Source organism: Diabrotica virgifera, chromosome 1 (assembly GCF_917563875.1).
Source record: "Diabrotica virgifera virgifera chromosome 1, PGI_DIABVI_V3a".
Lineage (NCBI taxonomy): Eukaryota > Metazoa > Arthropoda > Insecta > Coleoptera > Chrysomelidae > Diabrotica > Diabrotica virgifera.
The window spans coordinates 216,310,727-216,327,962 of NC_065443.1; the positions used below are offsets into that span (position 1 = coordinate 216,310,727).

General features: G+C 35.1%; 1 protein-coding gene across 3 annotated transcripts in view; it reads left to right on the forward strand.

Moving 5' to 3' along the window:
- Positions 1-16,213, forward strand: part of LOC126882373 (protein CLEC16A homolog) — a 103,672-nt gene extending 87,459 nt beyond the window's left edge. For all 3 annotated transcript variants that reach the window (XM_050647282.1, XM_050647284.1, XM_050647278.1), the window contains 2 exons: positions 10,547-11,013; positions 15,948-16,213. In XM_050647282.1, coding sequence (XP_050503239.1) covers positions 10,547-11,013; positions 15,948-16,104 — 624 coding nt within the window. In that variant the 3' untranslated portion in view covers positions 16,105-16,213. The remainder of the gene's footprint in view (positions 1-10,546; positions 11,014-15,947) is intronic.
- Positions 16,214-17,236: the final 1,023 nt, after the last annotated feature.

The window sequence follows — 17,236 nt, forward strand, 5'->3', positions numbered from 1 at the left end:
TAATTTACTGAATGTAACATATAAAGTACTGACTGGTATAATTAGAGACAGACTAACAATATACACAGAACAAAGCATAGGAGACTACCAGTACGGTTTCAGAAAAGGAAGATCCACGATAGATGCTATCCATACACTAAAACAAGCGATAGAGAAAACATACGAGTACGACGGAGAAGCACATATACTTTTTCTAGACTTTAAACAGGCTTTTGACAAACTAAGTAGAAGAAAAATGATCCAAGACTTACAAGAGAGCAAAATACCAAATAAAATTATAAGAATGATAGAAATGACAATGCGAGATTCCCAAGCAACAATAGACACCGGAAGAGAGAGAACAGAAATAATTTTTTTTTTTTTTTTCATTTTATTAAGTGCAAATTTACAATCTACTCCAATTACAACACAGAGTATTTAGCAAATAGTAGCAAAGTCTTGAATCCTGGCATGCTTTGGGCACCATCCATCGATGGTTCTCCAATACACCTAATCAGTTAGGTCCTCTGGCCATGTCCTTTTCAGTCTTCTTCCCACAAGTGGCGGCTGATAGAGTTGTTGAATAGTTTGACTTTCATGGGCGAAATTTCTTTCTTGGGCTTTGGTTGCCTGTAGTCTAATAACATCTTCGATGAATGGTATCCCAAGGTCATTATGGATAGTTATATTGGAGACGTACCATGGTGCATTCGCTATCATGCGCAGCGTCTTTGATTGAAAAGTTTGCAGTATTTTAGTGTTGCTCGGTTTGCTGCAGCCCCATAACTCTATACCATAACTCCATATCGGCTTTAGTATAATTTTGTATAATAATACTTTGTTTTCTAATGATAACTGGGATCTTTTACCTAGCAGCCAATACATTTGTCTGACTTTTAAATTTAGTTGAGCTTTCTTGGTTTTGATATGGTTCTTCCATGTCAGCTTTCGGTCCAAATGGAGTCCCAGGTACTTGACATCTGATTTTAAGGGGATAGGAATGTTGTTAATATGAACCTGTGGACAGTCGATCCTTCTTGTTGTGAACGTAATTTGTGAAGACTTTTCACCGTTTACTTTAATCTTCCATTTTGTTAACCATGTTTGAAGTGAACTTAAATAGTTTTGCAGTTTGTTAGAAGCTCTATCTGGGTTATCGTCTGATGTAAGGATTCCTGTATCGTCGGCAAATGTGGCCATAGTAATGTCATCATCAGCAGGTATATCAGCAGTGTAAAGGAGATAAAGGAAGGGACCGAGGACACTACCTTGAGGTACTCCGGATTGTATAGGATGATATTTGGAAAGTGAGGTATTTACTTTGATTTGGAAAAATCGCTCGTTCAGATATGATTTTAATATCAGGTATATTTCATTAGGCATATTCTTTTTCACTTTATACAACAGGCCTTTATGCCACACCTTATCAAATGCTTTTTCCACATCAAGGAATACTGCCGCACACATTTTCTTTCCCTCTAAAGTTTCTTTTATATAATTTACAATCCTATGGCACTGCTGTATTGTTGAGTAGTTCTGTCGAAAGCCAAATTGATGGTCAGGTATTATGTTATTTATGTTTATTCTTTCGAGAATTCGGACTAAAAGAAGTCTTTCGAAAATTTTTGACATTATTGGTAGAAGGCTTATAGGACGATAGGAGGAGGGTTCTGTAGGCGGTTTTCCCGGTTTCGCAATCATAATTATTTGTGCGTATTTCCATTGAATAGGAAAGTGACACAGTCTTATCATGCTGTTATATACAATAGTTAGCAGGACTATCGCTTTTCTAGGCAAATGCTTTAGTACATCACCATTAATTAAGTCATAACCTGGAGCCTTATGAGGGTTTGTTTTATTTATCGCCTTCCAGATCTCTGTTGGTGTACATGGTTTCAGTGGTAGTGATAATTGACAAGGAGCGTCGAGAAATGTGTATACTTCTTCATCTTCAGCATTGACTTCTGTATGTAGACTAAATACCTGGGCGAGGTGTTGTGCTAATGTGTTTGATTTTTCTTCATCAGTTTTTGCCCAGCTTAGATCCGATTTTCTAATTGGTGGAATAGATGTTATTGGTCTCTTGAATTTTTTGGTCGCTTGCCATAATGAATGGTCATTAGGTGTTAGGTTGGAGATGTAATATTTAAAAGTCTCATTACGGGCCTGGATTAAAGCTGTACGCAGTTGATGTGTTAACCGATTTAATTGTGTTTTATCCCGGGGATTCCTTGACCGCTGCCATTTGGCTCTAGCTCTTCTTTTTTCATTTAAAATTTCTTTAATTTGTAAAGGAATGTTATGATCATGGGTGGTAATTTTTTTATCATCTGGAGTTGACTTCCATGCAGCATCTTGTATTACTTCTGTTAAATGTTGCACTGCTTTTTCTATTTCATGGGGTTCTTTAATTCGATGTTTTAAGTTTATATTTGTGTTAATAATAGCTTGAAATTGTTCCCAGTTGGTTCTTTTATTGCAGAGTTTTGCCACAGGTTCCTTCCAAATTACAGTTGTACTTAGTGTTATGATTATTGCGGTGTGATCTGAACTTAAATCAAGACTGGGTTCTATTTTGTAATGTATATTTGAGATACCTTTGATAACGGCAAAGTCTAGCAGGTCAGGAATCCTGTTTTGATCGGTCGGCCAATACGTTGGCTGACCTGTCGAAAGGAAGTTTAAATTATTTCTCTGCGAGCACGCCAATAAATTTCTACCCTTTGGTGTTATAAGCCTCGATCCCCATACGGTGTGTTTGGCGTTCCAGTCTCCAGCTGCTATAAATCGGGGTCCTAGTTCTTGAAAAAAGGTCTCGTATTCTTCAATTGATATGGAGTGTTTAGGAGGACAGTAAATTGCTGCAATGGCAAGTGGCCATGTGAATGTTTCTATTTTTAGTATGGTTCCTTGTATTTTAGGTGTGGCGTAATTTTGTAGGAAATAGTGTTTAATAGAAGATTTAATAATAATTGCTGTTCCTGCGTGAGCAGTTCCATCAGGATGATGAGTAAGGTACGTTGTGTATAAAGGGATTTTTACTACTGTTCTTTCGGTTGAGTGTGATTCTGAGATGAGAAGAACATCTAATTTATTTACTTTTAAAAATGCTGTGATTTCCAGTACATGGTTTGGTAGCCCGTTGGCGTTCCAGGCGGCTATTCTAATTGATGGAGCCATTAATTCGTTATTTTACTAATGACTGTTGTTAGCATGTTCAGAATCATGCTATTTTGGTTCAGAAGTTGATTAAATAGATTTTTGAATTCATTTAAGAAGCTTGACATCATGTGTGTTATATCTTCACCATTATTTGGTCTGTTGATGTTTCCTGAGGTTACTTGAGCATAATTCATTCCATTTTGCGCATATTGTTGAGTCATTTGGTGCAGTGCTGGATTGGGATTTATGTATCCTTGTGTGTTTCTAGGTCCAGTTGTGTCGTTATTCCTGTTCTTTGCTTTTAATAAGTCTCGATAAACAGTGCAGCCTTTATAGTTCGCTGGGTGGTTGCCCTTGCAAAGAGTACATGTTGCAGGTGTGTCTTTCGGCTTTGTGCAACTTTTGGTGTCGTGTGATCCTCCACATTTAACACATTTATAAGGTTTATAACAGTATGACTTAGAGTGTCCGTATGCCTGACATCGAGTGCATTGCACAATGGTGTTCTTGTGTTTCGGAGCTTCTACTCTAATTCTGGTATTGTATATAAATTCCACATTAAAAACTTTATTATTGTTGTTTTTTGGTTCCAAATCGACGAAAAATAATGGTAGGGGCTCTTTTGTTACTCTGTGCCGGATGTTTAAAACATTTCTGACTGTGTGGCCTTGCCTTAATAATTCAGATTTTATTTGCTCTAAGGGTATAGAATGGTGTAAACCTCTTAGTACGACTCTATATGCTCTTTCTTGTTTGAGTTGATAGCTATGGTGTACTATTTTTTCTTCTCTCATGTAATTTATTATTTTTCTATAAGAATCAGGGAACAGAAATAATAAAAATTAAAAATGGAGTAAGACAAGGAGATGCGCTCTCAACTGTACTATTTATTCTATCATTAGATAAGATAATAAAAAAGTTGTCAAACGCAGGAACTATAAATAAAAATACAGTACAAATAATTGGATATGCGGACGATATAACCATAGTAGCAACAGATAAAAAGGCATTAAAGAAAACCTTTCAAGAAATAGAAAACGAATCCAAACTAAGAGGACTGGAAATAAATGAAAATAAAACAAAATACATGAATGTAAGTAAAAAAAAGAAGACGCAACTGACAGAAATGACAATAGACGCACACAGCTTCGAAGAGGTTGAAACATTCAAATATTTGGGAGTATTAGTCAACAGAAGAAATGAAAGTGTAGATATGAAAAGAAGAATTCAAGCAGGAAACAAAGCATTCTACAGAAATAAAAAAATTTTCAAAGATAAGAAGATAAGCCGAAATACAAAAATGAAAATCTACAAAACGACCATAAGACCAATAGTGCTATATGCTTTGGAGACATTCACATTAACAGCAAGAGAAGAAGAGCAGCTGAAAGTTTTTGAGAGAAAAATTATGAGAAAAATTCTGGGACCAAAGAGGGAAAACGAAGAGGATGCAAGGCAATGGATGAACCACGAAATACAAGAATGGATGGGTCAAGAGAACATAGTAAGAGCAACAAAAGCACAGAGAATTAGATGGTATGGACACATAATGAGAAGAGAGAAGAACAATCCGTTAAGACTTATAACCGAATGGATACCACCAGGTACAAGAACCAGAGGCAGGCCTAAACTCAGATGGAGACAACAAGTGGAAGAAGACTTAAGAAGTATGGAAATTAGAAATATAGGAAGCAAAATCAGAGAGAGAGAAGAATGGAGAAAGGTAGTGGAAACAGCGAAGTCACACCAGCAATTGTAAAACCAAAGTCAGAATGGGATGATCCCCCACAAAAAGGATCTTCAAGTGAAAACAGCTTCAGCTTCCTCGGGAGCGTACAGCTTGTATATATAACATAAACATTAACATAATTATTTATACAGGGTGTACAAAAAAATTTTTTTTATTAAATTAACTTTGATTAAATTTGACAAATAGAAGAAAAAGTTTTTTTGTACACCCTGTATAAATAATTATGTTAATGTTTATATTGCTGAATATAGAATTAAATAACCTTTCAAATGAGCTATCACACAACCCCTACTCTTATTTAAAAAAATCATCGATTACGTCATCACGCCCAGATGGATGACGTCACTAGTATTATATATATGCCAAAAAGTCCTAATTCAAAAATAAAAATCGACCTGTCTGAGGATTTCTCTTGAAATTTGCCCATTCTCGAGATAATGAATTTATGCAAACTCAAACGTCCTCACTTATACTACAGTGTCGCACACGCTTGATTAGCAATTAAAAAAACAAAGAGGTTTTCGATATTTTATTGCAAAAACTCTTCGGCATTTCATCAATCAATGTTTAAAGAATATCTACGTACCTTGGAAACATTGAAATTTTTAGATAAATGTCCGATTTAGGGTTAAAAATGGCCGATTTCTCGATTTTCAAAATTTTCAATCGTTCATATAACAAAAACTATTAACTTAAGAGAAAAATCACTAAAGACGTTTTCTGTTTGGAATGATTCAAAAAACCTAAAAAAAAATTGTTCGATGCAAAAAGAATAATTTTAGGAAAAACCCCTAATCTTTCCCCTCGCCTGGCAAGGTCTTATGCTCTTCAGAATCGCCTGTCATTGTACACATTTCTTCTAAATGACTTACTCAAACACATACTTAAACTTAAACCTTACAGGAGAAAGTTTATTTTACCCCCTAAATTTGCACTTTTCGATTCACCTGGTAGATACACGTGCACCGCTAAGGCCTGCCAGGTCATGGTTTTTAGCCTTGGTGTGCTATGAATTATCACTAGAAAAAATTTTAGCCTTACAGGACGACCGTTAGTCGGAGGGTTCACTAGCTCTTAGACTATAAAACTTTTATTAAAATTCCTTTAAGCACAACAGAGCGTTTTGGATTTTATTACAAAATTATCATCAGTGTTATAATAAACAGGTTGAATGCTAGCTGAGCCACCAAAAAAATACCAGGGTGAGAACCCTTTAAATGGTGTGTAGCTATATTACAAATGCATATTTATAAGAATAGATAAATAAAGAATTATGCCCTTAGGTAAGGTATGAACCTTCCCATCACGTGGGATGTAAATTGAGTTGTTGTCTTTACATTACAATTTGACGGTAACTTGATGAATTGTCGTAATGTAAAGACAGCAACTCAATTTACATCCCACGTGATGGGAAGGTTCATACCTTACCCAAGGGCATTATTCTTTATTCATTATATCCATCTTATGGAATTTTAAATAAATATGCATTTGTAATATAACCGTATCATTTAAAGGGTTCTCACCGTGGTATTTTTTTGTGGCTCAGCTAGCATTCAACCTGTTTATTATAACACTGATGATGATTAAATTGAAAACGTTCTGTTGTGATGTAGCCCTTAAAGGGATTTTAATAAAAGTTTTTAGACATTTTACAAAGGATTTTTTCAATAAAATTTTTGATAAATAAATTCTCAAAAGAATTTAAAAAGGGTAAACCTACATTTGGCTGTATACCATCGATAAAACAACGTAATATTGAAGTAAAGACTTCTATCGTATATTGGTATATGAATTTATTAAAATTCTTTAAATATTATCCAAAAGATAATGGAAAATCACAAAACGTTTTCGGTCAAAACTGACCATATTCAGTATGAAACGTCCAGTGTACAGGTAGTTGAAACTAGCTACGGTAGAAGGTGTTAACCTTTCAGTTACATTGTTATTAATAGCAATATTATCAATAGTTTAACAAAATGGAAAAAGTAAATCAAACGAAAAATAAAGTGAAACCTTCCAAGAAAAAGTCCATTAAAAACCGTGCCAAAATTATGCGAAAATCGAAATTTGTTTCGCTTCACAACAAAAAATGATTATTTATTATTGTTTTATTATTAGATATTTCATGCAAATACCTTTCTAAATACCTATCTTAACATAAAATTTTCACCCATTTCGGTTTATTTTTATAAATATCTATTTATTAATAATAAAATCGTTTTCTATTACTTCCATTTAGCGCGACTATGATATTGTCAAAATATTAATCTTAGATAATGTCAAAGATTATCACTGTTGCCAAAGTTTATGATACTATCTCCCGAAGTTATATTTTGTTGCTACCTGTTGATCGCTACTGTTTACTCTTAAGATTTTCATACAACATGTGGATGTATTTCATCCCTGCTCAAATGAGGCACGTGGTGCTTTGGTGGGAGGCAACCCCAACTAGAGTTGGTCGTTGCTTCTCACCAAAGGACCACGTCCTTATTTCGAACAGGGCTGAAATACATCCACATGTTGCATCAAAATGTGGTTGCGACTTAATGTCGCATTATTTGTAATGTGATATATTTTAACAAGGTAACTGAAAAGTTTTCACACCTTCTACCGTAGCGAGTTTCAACTACCTGTTCACTGGACGTTTCACAGTCAAGATGGTCAGTTTTGACCGAAAACGATTTGTGATTTTCCATTATCTTTTGGATAACTTTTAAATAATTGTAATAAATTCATATACCAATGTACGACATAAGTCTTTACTTCAATATTACGTTGAATAAAGTCTCATTATTGTTTATCTTTTTACTTGGGAAAAATGAATATAATATTTTTTTTAATCTGCAGTCTCTTAGTGACAATGTACCAAGAGGTTATTTGAAGAATGGATAATGTTTTAATTCTTGCTTAAGTTACCATAAATCGTCTAAATTTTTCAATGTTTGTGTTTTACTATTTATTTGAAAAGGCTTTCATAAAGAGATAATTCTCCATTAACGACCAAATATTCTAATGAACTGAGTATTATATTAGTAGGGGAGCATTGGATGCTAAATTTGCAGTTACTAAAGCGTCATGGGGACATATTGGGTTGTGAAGAGTAGGTCCTGAAACAAAAAAAAATTAAGTAAAGGTTTCCTTTTTAGTGGGGATTTTCCATTTTCAAAAATCGTTTTTTTTTCCAATTATTGCGCCATCTATCCATAATTCGAAAAAATGTCTCGAATAAAAGTTACTTATTTTTACGTAAACAATCCAAATCTGCAATAAAAAATGGGGGTTCCTATTTAAAATTTTAAAGTAACTCCTCCTCCGTGGGGGGTCGTCTTTGGTGTCATTCGATAGATTTTTGAAAAATATTGAAGATGTTTTTTGTTTTTTTTTAGTTTTTTGATCTGATGTTAATTTCGAAAAATATCGCGGAGTTTCTATTTAAAAATTTTTAAGTTACCACTCACCCCCTTCCGTGAGGGGGTCGTGTTTGGCACTGGCGAAGCGTCCATGTAACCACTGTTACCATTGGTAACAGTTAACAATCTTGCAAATAAATATTTTATGACTACTGTGAAATAATTCCATTTTATTTATTTTTTTTTTTCAATAGAAATATGAGTGTTAATAGTAGTTCACTAAAAAACCAACTAGACGCACGAAAATATTGGCGAATTTATGCGACTCAGTTGAAGGTTAACGTTACCACTTTTAAATGTGGATACAAATGAAGGTCCATCGGCTATCATATCGGTCGGACGGTCGAAGACGGCTCGTGTCTGAAAATTTTGAAAGGCGAAGGCGTAAGCGCGCTGTGGATATTAGTGGGCTTGTCACTACTTTTTGGAATGGTTACAATGGTTACTTACCTATTACAGTGTTCGTGCAATAGGGAACTTGCATAAAATTTTAAATTCGAAAAAAATGTTATAAATCACAACAGAACATAATTTAAAACATGTATCAAAGATTAAAAAGTTTTGTTTGGCTTTCGTTTGGCCCCTAAAGATGATTAAAAATTCAAATTAAAACAGGTGGCCCAAAACGCGTCGTGACGTCATTCGTTTAAATTATGTTTACATTCTTCCAAAAAAGTAAACAGAATTTAAAATTAGACATTATAAACGTCAGTAGAAAATACAGTTATGTAACCTCACAAGTGTTTTTGATCGTTTGAACTATTTTAAATTGACTAAAGGTTCTCTAAACCAAGGCCAGAAAACAAAAAATATATATATATATATAGATTTTAAATTTGTACTTCTGTTATTATGAGGTTTTAAGGCGTGAAATTTTGGAAATCTTATTTTTAAAGCAAACTGAATATTATTATGCAATAAAAAAATGTGCAAGTTCCCTATTAGGTTTGGCATTCGTTTTGACACTGACACTATTAAATGACATTTAAAATAGTTCAAACGATCAAAAATACTTGTGAGGTTACATAACTGTATTTTTTACTGACGTTTATAATGTCTAATTTTATATTCTGTTTACTTTTTTGGAAGAATGTAAACATAATTTAAACGAATGACGTCACGACGCGTTTTGGGCCACCTGTTTTAATTTGAATTTTTAATCATCTTTAGGGGCCAAACGAAAGCCAAACAAAACTTTTTAATATTTGATACATGTTTTAAATTATGTTCTGTTGTGATTTATAACATTTTTTTCGAATTTAAAATTTTATGCAAGTTCCCTATTAAACAGGGATGAGTGTCGTTGACGACTTTTTTTGAAATTTTTGACACTATGATTATCCAACTTAAAAATAGGTTTTCTAATTTAAAGCAAACAATTTTCAGATAGAGCCTTTCATCAATTTGTACAGCTGTATGGACAAAAATTTGACACGGTAAAGTTAAAAACCAGAATTGACAGTTCTTTATAATGATTATATTAAAAAAAATGTACAAGAATTGTATCAATATTTAACGTCTTCAGAACTTGATAATGCATTTTAGGAACCCTTTAAATTGGCAAACCTATTTTTAATAATTCCGGCTACAAGTGCATCCGTTGAAAAAAGTTTTTCAGCAATGAAACGGATTAAAACATGGCAAAGAAATACCCAATTGCAAGATTGAATGTCGTCATTTTCTTTAATTTTCATTGAGTAACGCTTTTCAAATGGATTAATGACTAAACCCTCTTTCTACGATTCCGTTATTAACATTTTTCCAGATAAAATAAACAAAAACTTATATTTGCGAGGTTCTTTTAAACAAGATTTTTTACATCTGGGTTTGGTAACATTTTACAAAAAGTCACGCGTCGCCACTGGTGTTTGGTATCATTTGATTTGATTTTAATTTCGCGAAATATTCGCTTTTTTTATGAAACTTTGTGACTCTCCCATTTCCTTACTCCCCGCTCGTATCGTCACATTTTTGAAATATACACTGTTCTTCATGTACTTACCTTGTCTTAATCTGACGTGTTCGCATTTTTCTAAGGATAGATATTTTTAGGGACTGCCCCTTACGCACGACCCTGTATTAAGAGTCCATATATGGTAGAGGTACATTTACAGGGTACAAGGTTTCTCCTATGTGATAATCTGACGCGCTGGAGTAACTGCAAAAATTCCCGTTTGGGCTCCCCTACCAATAGTAGTTAACGTATTTGATTTAACCGTAATTTTTTTCTTTATTCTTGTTTTAGGGTAGAATAAAAGCGCGCCAAAAGAAGATGCAACACATAGCTCGGCTTTTGGAAATTCCCGGGCAATCCGGACCACCAAGTCCTGCCTTTGCAGGACAAGGAGGTTCCTATACTCGTTCTACAGTGAGATTAGCCAGGATAGAAAATAGGGCGCTGTTCAACATCAACCGGGGACCGGGATTGGCTGCTCCACGAAGGGAGAGCTCCCCTGGGGTGATCCATAGGGCGGATGAGTCCATCAGGAGACACAGAGAGGGCGAGAGTCCGAACAGGAGCGGCAATAATCTCAAAAAAGAAAATGGTAGAAAAGATTCACGGTCGAGGGAAAGCTCTGGAAGTAGGGGCCGATCGAGGGAGGGCTCGCCGAGGATGCCGAGGCCGAGATCTGAAGAAATTCCTTTGGAGTTAATCAAGAAAGCTCCGAGTTCCATTATTGATATGGCTCCTAAAATTACTATTATGCCGAGGTGAGGAATATCATCTTTTATATCATTTACATATGCCATTCAACCAGACCGAGTAAGCTACTTCCAAGTAACAGTCAAATGTTTTTTTGTATGCTACCTGAATATAAATTGAGAATAGAATATTGTGGAGAGAATAAAGTGTGTGTCCCCTACCAGTTCTACCAATAACGTTCTCTCGAAACGTACCACTTACTGTTCTGTTAGTACTTTTAAGGTAGAAGTCACACTGCGACCTGTAAACTCTAAAAAATAAAAAAATAGGTCTGCGACTTTTCTAAAAATAAGACTAAGTGAGAAGAGCTATTTCTCCATGGAAGTTTAGTATACAGAGTGATTTTTATGTATGGAACGCCTCAATTATCTCGGAAACGACTTGCACGATTTTTCTAGGTTTTAGTGAGTCTTGTGATCCGACCGATATTATGGTGGTATTTGCGTTACTATCAAATCTTTCGTCTTTATGGAAATGTAATGAACTTTCTTATATCAAATGGGACACCCTGTATATTTTTTGCGTTTTGAAGTCCTTAAAATATACTCATTCTCTTTTATGTAAGATTCCCTATACCTTAAATGCTGTAATTTTTAAAGTTATTGCTACATTTATTTTTACAACGAATTGTAATTGGGAATATGTAATATTCCCTATACCTTAAATGCTGTAATTTTTAAAGTTATTGCTACATTTATTTTTACAAAGAATTTAAAGCAAATTATAAAAATCAATTTTTCGGCCCGGGCAGATATTATTACAATTTTCAAGGCTCATTTTTTGCTTTTTTGCAGTTTTAAATTCTTTATAACTCGAAAACGATCAACTTTTGAGAAAAATTATAAAACAACGTATTTGTTAATAATATATGTTATTATTAACAAAATTATATTATTGTTAATAATATATTGCTAAAATAATATTTGCCCGGGCAAAAAAAATTGAATTTTATAATTTGTTTAAATTTTTTTTTTAATAAATGTAGCAATAACTCCGAAATTACGGCATTTAGGTATAGGGAAGATTGCATGAAAAATAACTAGTATTTCTTAAGGACTCCAAAACGCAAAAAATATACAGGGTGTTCCATTTGGAATAAGAAAGTTCATTAGATTTCCAGAAAAGCGGAAGATCTGACAACAATGTAAATACCACTATAATATCGGTCGCATTAGAGCGACCCACCCTTACCCACCAAAATCTATAAAAATCATGCAAGCTGTTTTCGAGATTATTGAGGTGTTGGATACATAAAAATCACTCTGCATATGGAAGTTTTGTGTTAAAAAAATCCTGTTTTCCCCGATATCGACATCCATTGAAGATAATAGATGATGTCACACCTATTATCGTCAATGTTTTCAAGTGTTTCGAGAATGGCCTGTACATTTTCAGTTTAAATAAGGATTTCTTTTTTGTTTAAACTAACTTTTTTTAACTTTTCATGGTTATACTTATCCAGAAATATTTTTGATTGTCTCATACCGTTTTTTTTAATGTTTATATCTTTTGAGATAGTGCACTTTTTCGATTCTTTTAGCATTATGCTGTTAATAATTCCGCAAAATGAGTCCTGTCCCTTAAAAATTGATTTTGATCCTCTTATCACCAATTCGTCGGATTTTTTCGCTCCACTCCAGTAATTCCTTGAATATATAGGAGTGTAACTAATTTTTTCTTGTTTAATTCATTTAATATCCTTAAGCATTATTTGCATACCCCTTAGTAGCTGATCACATGTGATTTCAATGCTCTGGTGAATGGTTGACTACAATTGACTCTATTGAAAGATTTTGTCCTTGTTGTGTGAGTGTGTTTTAGGCTTAGTAGTCACTCAATCCGCTAAATCCACTGAAGTTAGTATTTTTTACTTATACCTTATTTAAAATTTTTGAACAAAATTCCAATACCAAAACGACTTTACATTTTTTTTCCTGGAAGCCATCTGTTGTGAACTGGTTGTACTGCAGCCACTTGGCTTATTGTACATCTTCCATTCGTTTATGAAACCCATTCCAGAATTCTGGAACCCTGCACCAGCTTGTACAGGTCTGGTGGGTGGGTGCCATAATATATTTCACTTCGATGTCTCCGAAAAGTGTTTGCCGCCTCCGATCCAATGCCTCACAGTCATGCAAAATATGGTTGACTGTTTCAGGTTCTCTGTTGCAGAGTTTGCAGGTCAAGTCTCCATGAAACAGCCCCATTGTATGCAGGTGACCCTTAACTGGCGCATGTTCAGTGAGGAAACCCGTTATGACTCTGAGCTGATTCCTGCTTGTTTTCAGCAGTAACTCAGCCCTACTAGCACATGTCCGTCCGATATACATCTTGCCATGTGTTTGTCCGGGTGCACTCTCCCAGTGTGAGTTGTGTTGGCTTCGGATCCAGGCTTTTTTTGTTCGCGGACTGTGCTTTTTGGCACTCCCACAGCCGGCTCTGGACCCAGGTATTTTGTAGCTGATGCTCTCTTGGCAAGTACATCAGCTCTTTCATTGCCGTATATGCCCCGATGACCTGGAACCCATACCAGTATAACACTGTTATGTTGTGCCAGTCTGTCAAGTTCTTGTCGACATTCCCACACCAGCCTAGAGTTCACCTTAGGGCTTATAAGAGTCCCAATGGCTGCTTGGCTATCTGTGCATATGTTAACCTGCTGCAGTTCGAATGCCCTCAGGTTGTTTTCTCTTGCACACTGCAAGATTGCAAAAATCTCTGCCTGAAATACGGAGGTATATTCTCCCAGTTGAATAGAAATGTTGAAATTTCCACCACTACAGAATATTCCTGTGCCCGAACCGTCGGCAGTTTTAGACCCCTCCGTATACCAGGTGTAACCCTGCAGTCTGGGTCGAGAGTTTCCTCTGTCCCATTCGTCTCGTGGGCAAATGTCCACTTGAAAAGGTACTTCAGGCTTGTATCTTGATGTCATATGGTCAGAAATCATCATCCATTAGGCATCATTAGTTTCATTCGTTATTCTACTATGTCCTGATTTAACTGGTAGGTTGCTCAGGTTTTCTCGCAGTCTATAATATCCCATTCTCACCTCACCTCTAATTGTTATATGTAAAGGAGGGAGATCCAGTAGTGCCACCATAGCTGCCGTAGGTGTGCCCCTCATAGCCCACGTGATCCCGAGACAAGCAAGTCTTTGCACCTTGCTTAATTTGATGATGGTACTTTTTTGCTTCACTTTTGGCCACCATACCACTGATGCATATGTAATTGTGGGTTTTACCACCATGTTATAAGTCCAATATACCATGTCTGGTCTCAAACTTCACATTTTCCATGAGTACGTCTGGCTACCATTAACGTAGTTACCGCTCTCTTCGTTATTCTTTCTATCTGCTGATTCCAAGTAAATCTTAAGTCTAATATTATCCCGAGATACTTTACTTCACTCACCAGATTTAAATGTAGACCATTTACGGCCGGTTTCACAAAGTAAAGTTAGCTTGTTATTAAGAGATAACCAGAGGTTACCCCGAAATATGTGTTTCACAATATCAAGTCAACGGCGAAGTTGTGGTTAACTGACAGAATTTTTAACCAGAATTTGGAGTGATGGTTAAGCTCTTAACCAGAGGTTATCCTAACCTAATTTCGATTTATTGACAGGACAGAATGTAGAGTGTATACACGTAAATTATTAATTACAGATATGAATTTATATGATGTACTTAAATGCGTTTAGCATTTCAGCGGCCAATAATTTTTAAATTTTTAAATGATTTGCTTCCTGGGGTAATTATTAATACACTACACATATATTCTCTTGCTTGCTACATATTTTTTTATTAACAATTTAATTTTAACGATTTTGGCGAAATACCTTAACACAAATAGGTATTATTCTTAAACAAAACTTAAAATGTATAATGTTCATGTAATATACAGCGCCAGCGTGTGTACTTTAGTTGGCCACGTATGGGAAGGAAGCATTTTTAATATTAATTTTACGAAAAAAAGATACTTCAAAAAAAGTTCTGCATACTAATTTATATGGTCCAAAATCTAAGATCCAACCATCATATATCAAATTTTATTAACCCCATAGGAGGTATGTTAAAATGTATGAATTTTTAAAGCAAAATAGAAAGAATCAACATCAAAAATACGGCAAATGAAACCACAAATATCGCAGTGAATATTCTAACCACACATATACACACAGTTATTTTTCCTTAATCTGCAAAATAAACTCCACAACTAAATATAACATCCCTAAAAAATATATACAACAAATGCGGATGACCTAGTCATAAAGAAATATAACAATTTATTGAATTAATCCTAATAAAAATCAATCAAAACTCATCTGACTGATCAGCTGATCTGATAATTCTCCATAAAAATGTTATTTCTGGTGATCATGATTGTGGTTGTGAAAGAGCAACTGCCAGTTAGACTGTGGGTAAAGGTTAGTTAGTTGACCGCTAGGGTTAACCACAGATTGTGAAACTGGCCGTTAGACTTAGAGGACCCAATTCCTCTGAATTCCTCCTTTTAGTAAATTTCATGATTTTTGACTTCAGAGTACTGATGTTAAGCCCTACATCTGAAGTCCATTCTGTAACTACGGTCAGAGCCTGTTGCATTCGATCTCTGGCTGAACCATTAAATTTTCCGTGGGTTAAGATGACTAGGTCATCCGCATAGCCCAGCACATGATGCCTATCGTTGTCGAGTCTAGCTATCAGGCCATCCATGACCAGATTCCACAACAGAGCAGATAAGACAGCAGGAGATAAGACAGCAGATAAACGCATATTGTGGGCAGCCTCTGGCTACCTGAGCTGACACTGTGTTCCCTAGCAACGTAGCATATATCTTTACACTTCTTACTGCTGACTTACTGTTGACTCGCATTTGTCAATGTTTCCATATATCTGGCGATAAAGACTTGATAACGTTTAAGATTAATTATTTTCAGACCTCAAACTCCACGAACTGTGATCGAATGCGAACCCTCAACTTCGAGCGAACAACTGGTCGGGGCGGCAGCCAAAGACGCGATCAAAACTGAAGCTTCGAGGGAAACTTCTTTTATAGCCGAAGAAAATGGGGAGGGGAACGAAGAGAGTTTATAGGTAGATTTTATTTTTGCAACGATTTATACGCTTAAGCAGCAGCTTATCATTGTACAGTGTTTTGTCATATTTGTATATAATGAGAAAATATATTAAATATTAAGATGGACATCTTGTTTTATTTTATACGGTTGGGTTTCCTGGTCGCGAGATAGAGACTGCAAAATACATTCCTACATTCCTGTGAAATACATAACAACAAGCCTGAAAGGAAATGAGAATTGGCAAGAAAATGATGTGGTGACGGATGCGGGGACGTGCGAGGAACCAACTCTGAATGAAGTTAAAGAAGTAATAAGATAGCTAAAAAATAACAGAAGGGCAGCAGAAGAGGGTATTCCAGCTGAGATTTTCAAGAAATACGGCGAAAGACTGTAAGAAAGAATCTTCCGCTTAAAATTGGCAGTTTGACAAAAGATAGAAATGCTGAAACAATGGAATAGCAGTCTTATTGGCCGAATCTACAAAAAAGACGACAAAACGAAGTGCGAAAACTATAGAGGTATAGCACTATTACACTTGAGAGCAAAATAATCGACTCACTTGCTGAATTGTACACGTTAGAAGTCTCGAATTTCGTAAACCTGTTGTCCGATTCGAGTGATTTTTTTAGTATGTCACAGCCTTATTATTTAAGAAAATCGATGTAATTTTATTATTGCTAGACAGGTAAAGGTCATTTTATACCGGGTGTAACAATCATAGGGTGTTTTTTACTTAAGGGCACCCAAAGTCCAAAAATTAAATTTTTAAGTTTTTTGGGTTATGATTGAAAATTATTCTCTGAAATCTTCTCTTTCCAACGCTATATAACACAGTATAGTATAAAATTTCCATGGTTACAAAACTATTTGTTTTCTGAACGTCTGCACTCAACTTACCGTGTACCGGTAGCTTTATAGCCTATTAGAGTGTTTTACGTCTTTGCGATTTCCCGAATACTAGGTTTTTAACTTTTGATGTCAGATATCTCTGGTTCCTTAGATGATCGAAGGCCCAAATTTTTACAGTAGTTGTAGATAGATAATATCCAGTCCCGCGTAAAATTTTATTGAAAAATGTACAAAAACGAGTAAAATAAAAAATAAAATCTTAACTTTTTTGGGTTTCTTTTGTAAGAGTATTTTAAAAA